This window comes from Brassica rapa, chromosome A03 (assembly GCF_000309985.2).
Source record: "Brassica rapa cultivar Chiifu-401-42 chromosome A03, CAAS_Brap_v3.01, whole genome shotgun sequence".
Lineage (NCBI taxonomy): Eukaryota > Viridiplantae > Streptophyta > Magnoliopsida > Brassicales > Brassicaceae > Brassica > Brassica rapa.
The window spans coordinates 29,726,675-29,743,939 of record NC_024797.2 but is presented as its reverse complement, the minus strand read 5'-3'; the positions used below and the strand labels follow the sequence as shown (position 1 = coordinate 29,743,939).

General features: G+C 33.0%; 3 protein-coding genes across 6 annotated transcripts; 2 read left to right on the top strand and 1 right to left on the bottom strand.

Moving 5' to 3' along the window:
* Positions 1 to 135: 135 nt before the first annotated feature.
* Positions 136 to 2,035, top strand: LOC103862058 (pathogenesis-related protein PRB1-3). Its single transcript, XM_009139767.3, has one exon. The coding sequence runs from the start codon at positions 1,359 to 1,361 to the stop codon at positions 1,902 to 1,904; it is 546 nt and encodes a 181-aa protein (XP_009138015.2). The 5' UTR covers positions 136 to 1,358; the 3' UTR covers positions 1,905 to 2,035.
* Positions 2,036 to 3,546: 1,511 nt separating this feature from the next.
* Positions 3,547 to 6,331, bottom strand: LOC103862057 (defensin-like protein 183). The gene is made up of 2 exons (XM_009139766.2): positions 5,268 to 6,331; positions 3,547 to 3,915 (listed from the first exon to the last, which is right to left on the bottom strand). The coding sequence occupies exons 1-2, from the start codon at positions 5,323 to 5,325 to the stop codon at positions 3,605 to 3,607; spliced, it is 369 nt and encodes a 122-aa protein (XP_009138014.1). The 5' UTR covers positions 5,326 to 6,331; the 3' UTR covers positions 3,547 to 3,604.
* Positions 6,332 to 7,172: 841 nt separating this feature from the next.
* On the top strand, positions 7,173 to 14,354 carry LOC117132913. 4 transcript variants are annotated; one of them, XM_033288404.1, is made up of 4 exons: positions 7,173 to 8,747; positions 9,054 to 9,111; positions 10,290 to 11,658; positions 14,120 to 14,354. In XM_033288404.1, the coding sequence occupies exons 3-4, from the start codon at positions 10,290 to 10,292 to the stop codon at positions 14,140 to 14,142; spliced, it is 1,392 nt and encodes a 463-aa protein (XP_033144295.1). In that variant the 5' UTR covers positions 7,173 to 8,747; positions 9,054 to 9,111; the 3' UTR covers positions 14,143 to 14,354. The 4 variants fall into 4 exon arrangements, 1 of the variants encoding a protein (XP_033144295.1); XR_004456658.1 differs by lacking the exon at positions 10,290 to 11,658 and adding an exon at positions 13,392 to 13,449 and having other exon boundaries at positions 7,177 to 8,747; XR_004456657.1 differs by lacking the exons at positions 10,290 to 11,658; positions 14,120 to 14,354 and adding an exon at positions 9,782 to 10,016 and having other exon boundaries at positions 7,208 to 8,747.
* The last annotated feature ends 2,911 nt before the right edge of the window (positions 14,355 to 17,265 follow it).

Sequence of the window (17,265 nt, the reverse complement as noted above, 5' to 3'; positions counted from 1 at the left end):
AGGCCTACCTAACTCCATCAAATTTAGTCGATATTTATAAAATAACTTACATGAAACTATTAATAATTAAAATATAACATTTTTAAACTATAAATTTTACATTTTAAAAATAATAACAAATGTTGTTAACAAAAGATAGTTTAACTAAATTATAGAATTATATATATATATATATATTTAAAAAATAGAAACACAAAAAAATTATAGTTTTGGATATACTTGTTTTTAAGTTGGGTACAAATCGGTTCTTATTGGGTCATGTCTATTCGGGTCGTTTCTTTTCGGGTCTGGGTCTATTCGGATCAGTTCTTTCGGGAAAGAAATTTAGACCCAAAAAATACTTGTAAATTTTCAGTTCGGTTCCAGATCAGATATTTTTGGATCGGTTCCGGTTCGAATTTTCGGGTTCAGATTAAAATGCCTAGGCCTACTTACTCCAATTTTTTTTGTGCACACTCCAATTTATATTTCAAATGGAGTTTTGAGTCAAATCTCTTTCAACCCTATTTTACCTTTCACTACATAATATATTAAAAGCTGAATTATTCAAAAAATAAATTAATAATACTTTTTTTTAATTTCATTTTTTACTTCAAAATGTAATAGGGTTAGAGTGAAACTTACATTGAGATGTTCTTAGTAATACCGCGATTAGTCAACTAATTTCATATTCCTTCGTCTAAGAGTGTTTTCGATTATTAAAAAAAGTAAGAACAATTGCAATCCAATGAGTACAAGCTTCATAATGTAATTTGATCATTGATGAATAAATTTGATTTTTTTTAAAAAATTCAGGCTTCCTGAATTTTCGTCACGTTCTCTATAACACGGCATCCGCTTCATAAACATGCATCGTAAACATGTTGTAATTAAACTACTCGTTTCATAGATTCAAGCTTACTCAGTGATCAAAATATTTGTAATTCTGAAACTATTGCTAAAAGAAATTTCGTTATAGGAAGAGGCATTTTGGGGACGCTTTCACAAGCATATTATTAGTATTGGGTTTGGTAGCTATACACTAGTTGCTAATTTTGATCTGTAATTCCTTATGTTATTTGTGTTTGTTTATCTATTTGTAACATTCTATAAGAAATAGTTTCCTCATAGATATAAAATGGTTTAATAGCTTTATACTCTATGATTTGTTTGAAAAGAATCATTCCTACAGATAATCAATGTTCCACCGAAATGATTAGCACTTGTCATTAATTTGAACATTATTAACATAGCATGTGCTTAGATTCTTTCGGTGACATGTACATACAAACATGAAAATATAAACAATGGTGTTTGTATATATATAATGGTGTACTATAGATCTAGAGTATTACAATCAAATCTATCCCATCTTCTCAATGGAACTTAAAACTTTGATATTCATCATCACCATTGTTATCACTACTCCACTTCCATCTCTCTCTTCCCAAACCCCATCCAACAAAACACCAACACTAACTTCTTCTCAATACAAATCCCTAACCCGCAACACTATTCAACAGCAGTTTCTCCGACCACACAACGCCTTACGAGCCAAGCTTCATCTCCCTCCTCTCAAATGGAGCAACAGTCTCGCCCGCTATGCCACCCGGTGGGCAAGAACTCGCCGCGGAGACTGCGACCTTATCCACTCTGGTGGACCTTATGGCGAGAATCTCTTTTGGGGAAGTGGAAAAGGATGGACCCCAAAGGACGCGGTGGTTGCGTGGGCTTCGGAGAGGAAATTCTATGACCGGAGGACTTACCGATGTAAGGCGAATGGAGATTGTTTGCATTACACACAACTTGTGTGGAAGAAGAGTTTGAGGATTGGATGTGCAACTGTGCTTTGCAAGAGCGGTGACACATTTATCATTTGTAATTATGATCCTCCGGGTAACGTTGTTGGACAACCACCCTTTTGAATGTTGTGTACACCTCATTTAAAATTTTCTTTTTCTGAAAACATGTTGTAAAATTATCATATATGGTATATCCATATGAGTTCCCTTATTTTGTAACACTATCCATATGAGTTCCTAAGAATTCACACTAATGAGTGATCACCTTAGCCAACCTAAAACAAGCATGCAATAAAAATATAAAATAAAGGATGACAGGTGTTTACCTTAGGCCATAGTACTTGAGAAACAAAACTTTTTAAAATGTATTTAAAATATTTCTGATTTTGAAAACATATTCCACTCCTTTTCATAAATTTAAAATCAAAAGTTAAACCTTCACAACAATCATCTATGGCACAAGTAAACATTCTTTACACAAAATTTTTTTTTGTGTTTATAGTAAAAAAAAAACTTATAATTTTTGTGTATTTGTAATAAAAACAAACTTATAAATTTATGCAAAAATTATCAATTCAGTAAAAAAAAGGCAATTATCTCAAATAGTCATTTTAAGTTTTTGTCACAAAATAACTCCCAAGGAAAAAAATGACTAAAACCCCTTTTTATTTTGAAATTTTATTCCATACTCTCAAGTAGTAATTTTAAGTTTTTGTCACAAAATAACTCCCAAGGAAGAAAATGACTAAAGCCCTTTTTTATTTTGAAATTTTTTATTTTTACTTTTAATTTTTTAAAATTTGAAATTTAATTCCTTAAAATCCCATCCCTTAACTCTAATTCTAACTAAATCTAGTATTATTGGGAGATTAATTCTATTCAATTTTACTCATTAGACTCAACTTTCAAAATATCATATGTATCCATGTGATTTTTAAAATCCATGTGATAAAAAACTAAAAAATTAAATAGTTATACTTACCAAATATATTGCACTTTAAATCCAAATTATATGTCCAAAACTATAATTTATTACATTTTATATACTTTTACACTTTTGGATATATAGTTCTTTTTATAATGTTTTATCATTTTTGAATATATAATTATATTTTAAAAAAAAAACAGTTTCAAAAAAAATTTTAAAATATAAAAAATAAAGAATTTTTTTTTAAAAAAAAATTGGAAAACTTAAAAGAATATTAGGCAATCTAAAAAAATTTATGATCAAATTTCATAAGTCAGTGTATATAAATTTTTACAATCCACATAATTTTTTTAAATTTATCAACTCTTAAAATTCACAAACTATATACAAATTTATGTCTCAACAATCCCCTCTAGAAGTTTATGGAGAATATATGAGCGATTATTTATCGGTCAATAAATAAAAATATAACTTCCGTGGTTCAAAATTACATACAAGATCTAAACCAAAATTCTCCAAAAAAATATATAACGTATCCGACTAATATATATAATAGAATTTAGTTGCGCTTTCAATCGAATGCTTAATGCTTCATATGTTTTACAGTTTTAAGTACTATATAAACTAAGGTCAGCAAAACATGTACCAAAAAAATTATGTTTGATCATAGTAATGTAAAATATTATTTGTCGGTAAATGGTTGAGTCCATACTTTACGAAGAGCAGGAAGTAGAGACCATTTTATAGTTAGAACCAGGTGATGCAGAATAAAGTAATATTTTTGACATCTTAATGTCCGAAAAGCCTATCTAATTACCACCATCCAAATAAAAAAAATGAAAGTAAACTGATTTCGTTTTATTGATTTTTTTCAGTTATAACTTTTTTTTAAAAACTAGCAAGGATACTGGCATTTGCACAGTTTAAAGTTGCCAATGCTCTCACAAAATCCAGATCCACTAGGATACTTTTGTGCACAGTTTTGATTGCATGCACTGCTGCACAAGCCAGTCCCGCCGTAGCATTGTTTGTTATGTGGAGGAATTGGTGATTGCGGTCCGCACTTGTAATAGCACGTGCATAGTTGGTTTCGACTGTCGCAACTTGCTTGGCCCGTTGGCCCATGCTTGGCCTTGCATCTCTCATCACATTGTAGACAACTACCTAGAGGGTCTTGGCATGAGTTGGCATTCACCTTATTAGCAACTGTAAAAAATGTTCTTTAGTACATGAAAAATAAATCACTGATAGAAACATTTGCAGCTATGACAATTACAAGAAAATAAAACGTATTTAAAGAACATAATGCACTGTAAGAAAAAATTAATTTGAGATCATTAGACCATGTACAATGGTTTCAACACCATTTTCATATTCAACACCCTTTTTTTTTTAACATTCCACATCATCTTCTCTCTCTTACACCTCATTTATTCAACACTCACTTCAATCTACATATATACAATGGTTTGTTTTAAAAAACTCAACACCCTACCCCACAACTCTTAATTCATGTTTTTGTTTTTTACAATTAACTTAAAAACTAAAATAACATAACTTTTAATAATATTTATTTTGAATTATTATACTTAGTTTAATTTTTAAATAATACCAAAATTTGTATTAATAAAACAATCAAAATTAAGAATATATTTATTTTTTTTAAGTAAGATATTTACCAAATTTTATTTTCAAAATACAAAACTTATTATTATAAAAACAACTAAAATTAAGAAACTGATAATTGTTGGGATTTTGGAAGTTAAAATTAGAAGAGTTTTTGTTAAAAGGATTATTGGGATCCATTTAACAAGCATAAAAGATCAAAACAGTAAAATAGTTGATTATAATTAAAAATGATGTTTTTCTGTATCCAAATGAAATGAGAGCAGTCTTTATTTATAAATAAAAAAAATCTTGAATTTTGATATTTTTTTAAAATATTTATTATATAATAAATGTTTTGAATTATTGGGTGATGATAAAAAATAAAAAAAAATCTGCACAGACAATCAGAATTCATCACTTTTATGCTTAATCAAAAAGCAACACGTGGTAGCGTTGGCCCACACAAAAAAAGTTTCAACCATTGAAACTTTACAACATGTGTTTATGCCACATAAATAAGCCACATTTATCAACACCCTTATATAATGGTTTCAACTGTTGAAAAGTGTTTTCAACATCCTTATTGTGGGTGGTCTAATGTGGAAACGATACATTCAACATTGAATAAACATAAAAATTGTAGACCAAATAACATAAAAAAAACAAAAGGATGCATCCAAATTACTGATAGTGTACTAAATTGGTAGAAGAATTTGCCTAAATATAACTCAGTTTATCGAGCATGTGATCAAAACAATACTCTCTCCATCTCAGTTTAAAATAAATCATTGTATGAAATAAAAACAAAATAGTATTTTTAAAAACTTTTTGGACTATTTAGTTATTTTAAGATGCATTGGAACATGTTACCGGAAAAGCTAGAAAGTCTCAAGTATATACCACCTAATTATTTATTAATAATAATAACTAATAATAATAATAAAATTTACCGGAAGAAAGCAAGGCAAAGAAGATGATTACAACCACAAGTGAAAATGCATTCTTCATATTTTCTAGTTTTTTCTCTGATAATTGGTTGAGACAATTATTGATATACCATTGGAATCTAGCTGGTATATATATATAGAGAGAGAATTATATGTAATGATTTGTTTCCAAAAGAAATGGTCATTTATGTTGAATGCTGAATATTTGATGATAACATTGTATTAATTTCTCAAAGTTCAAACATCCCCCTAAATATTAAAAGAAAAGTCACTTTAGTGAGGTCTGGTGACGTGTCGCTCATAGGTGAAGTTTCAAAAAAAATGTTATAATTTGATTGGTTGATTGTTTTTTATTTTTATTTATTTAAATTAGATCTAAAAATTTAAGGTAAGTCTAAAAATATTTAACATCACTTGCCATATAATCTAAAGAATATTACAAACAACAGTTTATGGCAATTAATTCACAAAATTATTGAAAGACTAATAATGTTTTATTTATTACTTTTAATATTTATAAACTATAAAATATAATGAAGGAATTTTTATATAAGATAATTATAATAGTTTTATACTCTACTTGATGAATTGTATTCAAATCCCCTTACATATTAAAATAGAAGTCACTTTAGTGAGGTTTGGTGACATGTCACTCATAGGTGAAGTTTCAAAAAAAATGTTATAATTTGATTGGTCGATTGTTTTTAATTTTTATTTATTTAAATTAGATCTAAAAAATTTAAGGCAAGTCTAAAAACATTTAACATCACTTGTCATATAATCTAAAGAATATTACAAATAACAGTTTATGGCAACTAATTCACAAAATTATAGAAAGATTAATAATGTTTTATTTATTACTTTTAATATTTATAAACTATAAAATATAATGAACGAATTTTTATATAAGATAATTATAATAGTTTTATACTCTACTTGATGAATTGTATTCGAATATAATTATATAATAACTATTTTAAATATTACAAAGTCCAAACATGTTTATTAATATGATTTTTAAATTATTTATCGTTGTTTACAGAATAAATTTTTATCAAAATTTTAAAATTATTTATATAATATTATAAATTATTTATAAAAATATAAATTCTACTATATAGTGATTGAGAAGTCACATAAGTGATTTTTTATTACGTGTTGATCATAAATGAACTCTTCAAATTGTTATAATTTGATTGACCAATGATTTTTAATTTTATTTATTAAAATTATATCTAAGAAAGGATAATTCAGTTACCACTTTCCAAATAATCTACATAATATTAGAAATTATTATTTATGGTAACTAATTGTTGAAACTATGAAAGAGTAATAATGCGATCAATTTTTTTTATATATTTATAAATTACATAAAATAGTAAACAAAAATGTTTATTTAAATTGATATAATGATTTATATTCGTATAGAAAGAATAATATTTGTATATAAAGTATCATAATAACTATTAATGTCTAATAATTCAATGCATGCTTTATAAATGTATTTATAAATTATAAATACATTTATAAAATTATTTATATTGGCTTATCAGATGTTTTAAATTATTATAATAGGTTCTAAGTCATTTATAAAAGCTTCTACAATAATTTATAAAATGTATTTTGAAAATTTATCCTCCTATTACAATATTTTGATTTTTTTCATTTTTAATGGTAAAATTCCTCAACTATGTTTACTTAGTGTAGAAACCCTTAAACTAAATATTTACTGATAGTAATGGTAATTATGACATGTTAGAGTTTAATTCATTAAATAAAGTTAGTTTAGGAGTTTTTTTATTAAATACTTAGTTTGAGGGTTTTTACCAAAAATAAACTTAGTTGAGGGGTTTTATCGTTAAAATTTCTTATTATTTCCTTATTATCTATTATTTAAATCCTTATAGTGGGATATGTTTTATCAAAAACCAGTTGCAATCAACTGACGAGATTATTCTTTCCTAATATCATGCATTTAATATTTAAATATATATATAGCAAAATTTGAGTTACCAAAATTATGTATATATAATAACAAGAATACCTTTAAAAATTTATTAGAAGATATTCTATCTCATAGCTGAAATAAAATTTATTAGATGATATTATATCTCATAGCTTCTCTTGAAAACTTAGGCCATTTAGAAACTTAAACTAATTTGCTATATAAATATTACGCCACTCCCATTAGTTTCACGCATCTATATTTTAAGTTTTCATATGTTTTTGATCGTTCTAATTTAAATTTTACTTTTGTGATCTTGCGCAGGTGTATGATAATCAATAAGTAACTCATAGACGGAAACACCATTACTGATAATTTTATGGGAGATTCTTCTTCTCCATTTATTTTTGTTATCTTCCTTTCCATGTTGTATCTCTATTTTATGGGGGAATAATTTGTTGCTGCATATATATGCCAAATGTTGTATATGCGCACATGAGATAGCTAGAATTAATATATCTTGCCCAATGTATTAATCACTTTTTCCTGCAAATTATTATATAATATAAGTATTCATGATTTTCTTATCTCTAAGTATGAAAAATGGTTTTTGATGTAAATATAATTAAGGAAAATATGAAGTTGCATTACATACATTGGGATATGTATGAAGTATGATGGACTTTAAAAGATTGCGATGTATCTTGCATATCAGAATTTGGACAAAAGGCCACTGGTGTATGTAACTTATAGAAAAATCGTGGACGGTGTTTGCTCGCAGCCTCTCAGCCTCTCACCTCTGTCCAGCTGATAGAGTTCATACGTCTTTCATGGGAAAAAGCTCAATTTCGAAAGCTAAGGTTATAATCCTCAAGATATATTGTATTGGTTTTTCGTTTCTTGTAATAATATGTTGTCAAAATATTTGTAACGACCCGAATTTCGATCTCGGAACTCGTTAGCCGGCTAAGGCCCAAGCAATACATCAAGACTAAAATGTTTGTTTATAAATACCTCATTTTTCACATTGTTTTCTCCACCTGCATCAAAAAGAAATCAGAAAAGTTAGAGAGAAGAAGAAGTGAAAGAGAGAGAGAGTGAGAGAAAGAAAGATAGGAACCACTGCATGCTGCCACCAGGAGTCCTCGCCGGAGCCACCGCACGCCAGGACATCGTCAAGCTCGTCATCACCATCAACCGCAGCTGAGTATCGTCGGAAACCGCCGCCTCTTAAGCTTTGTTTTCGTCCGTTCAGTATATCGGCCATATCTTCTTAACCGTTGAGAATCTCGCGCATGCAGAGCCACCATCGTGTTCCTCTCGTCGAGACGAAGCCGTAGCCACCGACAACGCCGCAATCGGAGTCCGGACGAAGCCGCTAGAGCTTCCGGAAGTTTCGCCTCTGTGCGCGCGTGAGTTACACGCGCCGCCGCCGGAAATCGTCTCCGCCGCCAGACCACCGCCTCACCACCACCGGAACGCCGTCGCTGTTGCCGTGCTCCGCCTTCTGTCGCCGCCGTCTTCCGCCGTCACCACCGGTAAGCCATCGCCGTCGCCGTCGGTGACCGTCGCCGGTGACTCGCCGACGACTCGCCAACTCGGCTGAGTCGACCCGGTGAGTCAACTCGGTTGACTCGGTTAACCGCTGGTTTGACTGGTTTGACCGGTTTAAATTGATTTCGTTTCGGTTAGGGTAAACCGGTCGGTTAGGACAAATTGATTTCTGGTCAAGAGTTGACCGGATTGACCTTTGACCATCGAATTGACTTTTCCATAAACCTTGACCAGACCCGTTTTAAACCGTTCGAAAGGCGTTATGACTCGATTTTTCGCCCTGATTTCAGATTTGGAGTCTATTTGAGCATCTGGAGTTCATAGATACCACATTTCCCTATTGCTAAGGTGAGGGCTACTCCGTTAAATCCCGAGCTAGTTTAGTACTACCATTATGGAAAGTTTAGTTTCGAAACATGATCCGTCTCTGTGAATCGAGTCTGTTTGAGAGTCTTGCTTGTTCATTATTGATATTGATTGTTAACCGGAATTAGGATAATAGAGGATTCAACGATTGTGTGAAATGATTGATGCTAAGAACTGCTATATATATGTATATACATAGTTATGAGTAGGGATTATGTGATGAGGGCGTGAGTTCAGAGATGTATGAGCTTCGACGCTACGGTATGGTATGGGCGTGAGTTCAGAGACGTTTGAGCTTCGACGCTACTGTTTGGGGCGTGGTGCAGAGACGTTTGCATTTGACGCTACGATGGGCGGGGGTACAGAGACAGACTGTACTAGCGACGCTTCGAGTATATGTATATATCCTTATGAGGAGATGCGTGGTGCATAGAGTAGCTATGTACTATAAGCGCATGAGTTGTAACGGCTAGTCCTCTAGCCGCATATTGATTGTTCTGTGGGGTGTAATAGGCACCGTGTTTGTTTCATGCTAGAGCTATGTCTACATTTTAGTAGTGCTATGAACTCAGTCTGTGGTTTGCGGTTTAGCATCCCATACCTCGCTGGGCAACTCCCCTGTTGCTCACCCCTCCTTCTTTCCCCCTTTCAGGTGAGACCGACGAGCAGGAGTGATTATCGGACCGGTGCTATTGGGCTTTTGGGCTTCTATCGCTTTTATCGTTATCGGGCTTTTAGGCCTTTGGCTTTTATCGTTTATGTTATTTCCTATTTCAGACTTATACCGTTATCTATATTTCGGATGTTATTTTATATTATGGATTTCCAGCGTGGATGTTGACTTTTATATTTATAAATAGAGATTTCAGAAACTATTATTTATCGCATCATTTTTATTATTATTTCGAAAGTGACGGGCGTCACAGTTTTGGTATCAGAGCGGGGTTCTGTCCCGGCTCCGACCCGGGATGGCGATTTTTGGAGACCTGGTTTTATTCGGTTTTATTCGGTTTTGACGGTTTTAGATGATTTCAAAATATTTTCTGGGATTTGGGAATTTTTAAAATGAAAATAAATAGCACCTTTCCGTTCGATATCACTTCTCCTTAAATGTTGGTATCAAAAGTTGAGCGTAAGTTAACATTTCGCTTTCCTTTCAGATGCCGCCAAGGAGAAGAACCACCCGTGCCCAGACCACCAGAGCTGTTAGAGACGATGTAGATGAGCATGAGCAGCCCGCAGTTCCGCCACCCGCGGCTCCACCAGTTGATCAGGATGCATTGAGACAGATGATTCAGGATGCCGCTAGACAGGCCGCTCTGGAGGCACTTCAGCAGATTGCCCAGGAGGCAGCCAGGCAGGCCGCTCAGGAGGCTGCCCGAGTAGCTGCTCAGGAGGTTGCTCGTCAGATGGCTGCCGTTCAACAGGGTCCTCAGGTTCAGGTGCAGCAGGGTCCACAGATTCGGGTTCAGCAAGTTCCACCGGTTCAGGTTCAGCAGGATCAGCATGATCATGAGGATCCCGTTCAGCAGGTTCCCCTTCCTCAGGTTCCACTGCAGCACGGACCAGCTCAGCAGTTTGCTCATGGTGTTCAGGATCTACCACCACCACCACCACCGCGACCTCATGTTTACCCGGTTTATGATGAGAGGTTCTACAGGCTGACGCGTCAGATGAGGAACATGGATATGGAGCATTTTAGTGGGACAGTGGATGCTGTAGCTGCACATGATTGGAAGTTAGCCTTGCAGCGGAAGCTGGAGATTATTGAGTGTCCACCAGAGTTGTCGCTCAGATTGACTATGCAGTACCTTCGTGGAGATGCTCTTATATGGTGGGAGGGAATACGATTGAGTCACCTTGGGCCAGAGAGGCTTACCTTCGCAGACTTCATCCGAGAGTTCGATAGGAAATACTTTCCGAAGGAAGCTATGGATAGGAAGAAATGCGAGTTCGAGCATGTAAGCCAGGGTGAGATGTCTATCAGGGAGTATGAGGTTGTGTTTAACCAACTTCGCAGATTTGCTAGAGAGGGCATTTTAGAGGAAGACCTGATGAGGAAATTTTTGAATGGGATGCGAGTGGAGATTCGCAACAGGTGCTGTGTCGTCACTTATCACAGATTGGGAGATTTGGTGGAGAAGGCTGCCGAGCAGGAGGCAGGTTTGGCAGAGGAGCAGAAGTACTCCAAGGCAGTTCAGCCTAAGTTTGGAGGGACTTCAGAGGCACAGCAGAGGACATGGGACAAACCGAGCATACAGTGCTTTTACTGTGGAAAGATGGGACATAAGAGTAGGGTTTGTCAGAGTAGGCTATTTGATGCTCAGGTTGCGCCACCAGTCAGACAGATTGCAGCACCAGCAGCACCAGCAGCGGCACATGTCTGCTTTGACTGTGGTCAGCCAGGTCACTTCATCAGAGATTGCCCGAGGAGGGGCAATGCGGCACTTCCACCACCACCGAAGCGTCTAGCCATCGCTCCACGTGCGTTTGCGGTTGGAGATCCCCATGGAGCTGAGCCGATAGCGGGTATGTGTTCTTAACATACTTGCTTGTGTTAATATTTGTGGTTTTGTGGTTATCTTGTATAGTTCGAGATTAGTGAATCTCGTGTATGATTGGTTGTGGTTGGTGTGAGTTACTTCACACCTTATTTGACTTAAGAGCTTTTCATAGTTTTGTGAGTTCGCGTTTGGTTAAGTTTTAGTTTTTTTTTGGGGGATCTTCTAACCGAAATATAAGCAGATTCAGATTGTTGTTATGGAGAGCTTGGGAACGATCAAGATTCATCGCGATATACATGTTATCATTTGAGTATTATGATGGTATCGTCGAGGTTTTTATGGTGGGTCTAGTCGTACACCACTTTGTTGGACCAAAGTGGGGGAGAGACGTGAGATGGAATCAGCAATGATTCAAGAGACGGTAGAGCAAATGGAAATGCTCGAAGCTTAGGTTAGGAAGCCCATGACCGTCAAAAGAGTTACGTGGATAAGCGCCGTAAGGATTTGGATTTTGAAGTTGGCGACCTAATAAATCTGAAGGAGGATGTTTCAAGAAGAATCAAAGACTCGGAATCTAAAGAAGCTTAACCAAAATATATGGGAACATATCTCTTTATTGGTCAGCAAGTGAAATCAGTCTAGGAAGTGGTGACCATGTATCTAGTGACCATGTTGGTCAAGGTTCGTTGGGAGGAATAGGATTTAAGAGGAGACCTGAGCCGAGCAAGGATTATTATTCGAGGTTTTGTTATGATGACATTGGACATATCAGATTATGACTTGAATTCGGGGACGAATTCCTTATAAGTGGGGGAGAATTGTAACGACCCGAATTTCGATCTCGGAACTCGTTTGCCGGCTAAGGCCCAAGCAATACATCAAGACTAAAATGTTTGTTTATAAATACCTCATTTTTCACATTGTTTTCTCCACCTGCATCAAAAAGAAATAAGAAAAGTTAGAGAGAAGAAGAAGTGAAAAAGAGAGAGAGTGAGAGAAAGAAAGATAGGAACCACTGCATGCTGCCACCAGAAGTCCTCGCCGGAGCCACCGCACGCCAGGACATCGTCAAGCTCGTCATCACCATCAACCGCAGCTGAGTATCGTCGGAAACCGCCGCCTCTTAAGCTTTGTTTTCGTCCGTTCAGTATATCGGCCATATCTTCTTAACCGTTGAGAATCTCGCGCATGCAGAGCCACCATCGTGTTCCTCTCGTCGAGACGAAGCCGTAGCCACCGACAACGCCGCAATCGGAGTCCGGACGAAGCCGCTAGAGCCTCCGGAAGTTTCGCCTCTGTGCGCGCGTGAGTTACACGCGCCGCCGCCGGAAATCGTCTCCGCCGCTTTCGCCGCCGTCTCCGCCGCCAGACCACCGCCTCACCACCACCGGAACGCCGTCGCTGTTGCCGTGCTCCGCCTTCTGTCGCCGCCGTCTTCCGCCGTCACCACCGGTAAGCCATCGCCGTCGCCGTCGGTGACCGTCGCCGGTGACTCGCCGACGACTCGCCAACTCGGCTGAGTCGACCCGGTGAGTCAACTCGGTTGACTCGGTTAACCGCTGGTTTGACTGGTTTGACCGGTTTAAATTGATTTCGTTTCGGTTAGGGTAAACCGGTCGGTTAGGACAAATTGATTTCTGGTCAAGAGTTGACCGGATTGACCTTTGACCATCGAATTGACTTTTCCATAAACCTTGACCAGACCCGTTTTAAACCGTTCGAAAGGCGTTCTGACTCGATTTTTTGCCCTGATTTCAGATTTGGAGTCTATTTGAGCATCTGGAGTTCATAGATACCACATTTCCCTATTGCTAAGGTGAGGGCTACTCCGTTAAATCCCGAGCTAGTTTAGTACTACCATTATGGAAAGTTTAGTTTCGAAACATGATCCGTCTCTGTGAATCGAGTCTGTTTGAGAGTCTTGCTTGTTCATTATTGATATTGATTGTTAACCGGAATTAGGATAATAGAGGATTCAACGATTGTGTGAAATGATTGATGCTAAGAACTGCTATATATATGTATATACATAGTTATGAGTAGGGATTATGTGATGAGGGCGTGAGTTCAGAGATGTCTGAGCTTCGACGCTACGGTATGGTATGGGCGTGAGTTCAGAGACGTTTGAGCTTCGACGCTACTGTTTGGGGCGTGGTGCAGAGACGTTTGCATTTGACGCTACGATGGGCGGGGGTACAGAGACAGACTGTACTAGCGACGCTTCGAGTATATGTATATATCCTTATGAGGAGATGCGTGGTGCATAGAGTAGCTATGTACTATAAGCGCATGAGTTGTAACGGCTAGTCCTCTAGCCGCATATTGATTGTTTTGTGGGGTGTAATAGGCACCGTGTTTGTTTCATGCTAGAGCTATGCCTACATATTAGTAGTGCTATGAACTCAGTCTGTGGTTTGCGGTTTAGCATCCCATACCTCGCTGGGCAACTCCCCTGTTGCTCACCCCTCCTTCTTTCCCCCTTTCAGGTGAGACCGACGAGCAGGAGTGATTATCGGACCGGTGCTATTGGGCTTTTGGGCTTCTATCGCTTTTATCGTTATCGGGCTTTTAGGCCTTTGGCTTTTATCGTTTATGTTATTTCCTATTTCAGACTTATACCGTTATCTATATTTCGGATGTTATTTTATATTATGGATTTCCAGCGTGGATGTTGACTTTTATATTTATAAATAGAGATTTCAGAAACTATTATTTATCGCATCATTTTTATTATTATTTCGAAAGTGACGGGCGTCACAATATTACTATTTAATTTTAATAAAACATAATATTACAATGGATGAGAACTGAATTGTCTCAGTTTTTCCTTATATTACAATGTTTGTCTCAGAAGTGAAACCAAATGTAGACCAAGTTTCGTGGTTCAAATTTACGTACAGGATTTATAAAACCTCCAAAACAATATATAAATATGTATCCGGCTAATATAATAATAGATTTTTGTAGCTTATGTGTCAACTTCTTCATATTTTTAGTTTTTTTTTATTTGTCAATAGTTATTTATTATATTACAAACTTTTTAGTTAGTAATTTTACTTATTATGCTTTAATCATTTTTAGTTAGTAATTTTCCTTTTTTTGATATATTTCTAAACTTATCTGTTTTATTTTTAAATATTTTAGTTGGTTACTGTAAATTATTATTTAATAAAAACATGAGAAAGTTTCCTTTTTCAAAATTTCTTATTTTAAGATATAATAAAAATATTTGATTTTATTGTATAGACATGAATTATTATTTTTAAAATTTGAAATTTATATTAATTTTATTATATTATATGGTATATATAATATATATTGCATAGAACTTAAATGTGATTTTACATATAATATTGCTAAATCTCATCAAAAATATATTTAGTGTTAAGAAAATATAAAGATAATTCCATTGTGAGTATAAAAAAATAATATAATAATAGATTTTTACTTATATAAAATATATACATATAAATTATTAATCTATAGTATTAATGGGACAATCTATTTACATAGAATTTTTTAAAAAGATATTATCTTATTACTTTATCGATTTGTGTCAAATTATGAACCGATTCAAATTGAGATCAGTAAAATTTATTAATTTATAGAGTAATTTATAGAGGTTTTATTGTATATGTTAGAGCATCTCTAACTCACCTCTATTTCTACCTCTATAATAACATTTAGAGGCAAAATCACTTCAACTCATCTTTATTTTTGCCTCTAAAATAGACATTGCTATTTTTTTCTCTATTTATATAGGAAAAAATAGCATTTCTCTATATTTTGCTCTATATGTATAGATCTTTATTTTAAAGAAATACATTGAAGTAAAACTCATCTTTATTATAGAGTTTCTCTATTTTAGAAGTAAAAATAGAAGAATACACATTGTAGATGGTCTTAGGTTAATGTAATATAGCTATTTTGAATTTTGGATTAATAATATTTTATTTTAAAAACAAGATAATTATTATAAATTGTGTTAGCGGTTAAATTCGAGAATATCCTTAATAAATAAAATATAAATAATTAAAATTGAATTTTTTATTAAAAATATTATATTTTAAAAACAAGATAATTATTCTATAGTTTATGCATGGAGAAAAGGAATGTTGGAATGGTCTTAAATTGTGTTGTTGTTTTGAAATAATATTTTTCTATTAAAATTAAAATTAAGATATGAAAAAATTATAATTAAATACTAATCAAACAAAAAAATTATATAAATATATTTTCTAAAATATTTATCATATGTAGAGGTTTATAAAATTTTAATACAATTATTTTTTGATTAATCGTTTTGAAAAGATAAATAATTATTTATCTGCTTTTTAACTTAATAAAACATAAACTAATAAGTATTCGTGTAATGATTATATCCTCATGTGCGGACAGTCTAATAAATATTAATACACGAGGATAGTCTAGATGGCTACCACATAAAATTTAGCAACTGTTATCACTAGTATTTTTACCGGAGTTTTAATTTGTGTTACAGTTATCAGAAAATATGCTCCTCCACCAATTTTTTTTATATAATATAAGAAGTGTTTCTTCTATTTAGTGATTTTATGAATTTTAATAAGTATTTCTGAAGATAAGTATTTCACCATTCAATTTCAATCTTATATATTAAAACAGAAGTCACAATCTTGATTCATGTGTGATATTTAAAAAAATGGACTCTCACTAGAAATCAGTTATGATTCATTTGTTCCTACTAATATGACATAATAATATATCATTCCTAATATAACAATTGACTCCTATAAAACCGGATTGGTTAACAAACACATATTTGATTCCTTACTAAATTATACATAGTAGTAATATAAACCATTGTATAGTTCAAAATACTAAACCGATTTAAATAATTTAACCAATATATATATATATATATATATATATATATATATATATATATATATATATATATATATATATAATGAGTTGTATTAAAATAGAAATCATGACTTCTTTCATGTGTGATTTTTTAATTTGAACCATTTACAAAAATAATATTAAATGTATTTTATTAATATTAATAATATATATAATCTTTGAACTACTTTAGTCATAATATCTTTTGATATCTTTTAATTTTAAATATAATTTTTTTAAATCAAACAAATCTGTTTAAAAGATTTTAACAAGATCTTAATTTTCAAAAATTCTATGTAAATATTTTTTCTAATTCGTAATTAGTTTTAAAATATTATTATACATTAATATATTTTATAAAATGAAGAATAAAAGTTTTATCTTCTTTTACCTATTATATAATCATAATCAATCATATTAAGAAAAAGATATTATATTGAACTAAACATGATAAACTATATTAAAATATTATATTTATATATTTTATTTTCAGAAGTATTTATGTTCAGAATATAATATGTTGGTAACATGGGTTAACATTAGCAAACTATATAATACATGTATAAAATTAACATGATTTTATTAAAGCTAATAATATAAAAAATTGTTGTATTTATTTTAATTATGATATCTTTTCATTTTAACTATATATATATATAATTCTAAAAAATCTGTTGAAAAATATTTTAACAATATTTTAACTTTCAGGAAGTTTATGTAAATATTTTAACTAATTTTGTAATTAGCA

What these genes read in the sequence shown, in the direction of transcription:
- LOC103862058 (XM_009139767.3), top strand. Translation starts at nt 1,359, where the DNA reads ATGGAACTTAAAACTTTGATATTCATCATCACCATTGTTATCACTACT.
- LOC117132913 (XM_033288404.1), top strand. Translation starts at nt 10,290, where the DNA reads ATGCCGCCAAGGAGAAGAACCACCCGTGCCCAGACCACCAGAGCTGTT. An exon ending in TGGAGCTGAGCCGATAGCGG is followed by an intron (nt 11,659 to 14,119) that starts GTATGTGTTCTT and finishes TCCCCCTTTCAG; the next exon opens with GTGAGACCGACGAGCAGGAG.
- LOC103862057 (XM_009139766.2), bottom strand. Translation starts at nt 5,325, where the DNA reads ATGAAGAATGCATTTTCACTTGTGGTTGTAATCATCTTCTTTGCCTTG. An exon ending in CTTTGCCTTGCTTTCTTCCG is followed by an intron (nt 3,916 to 5,267) that starts GTAAATTTTATT and finishes CATTTTTTACAG; the next exon opens with TTGCTAATAAGGTGAATGCC.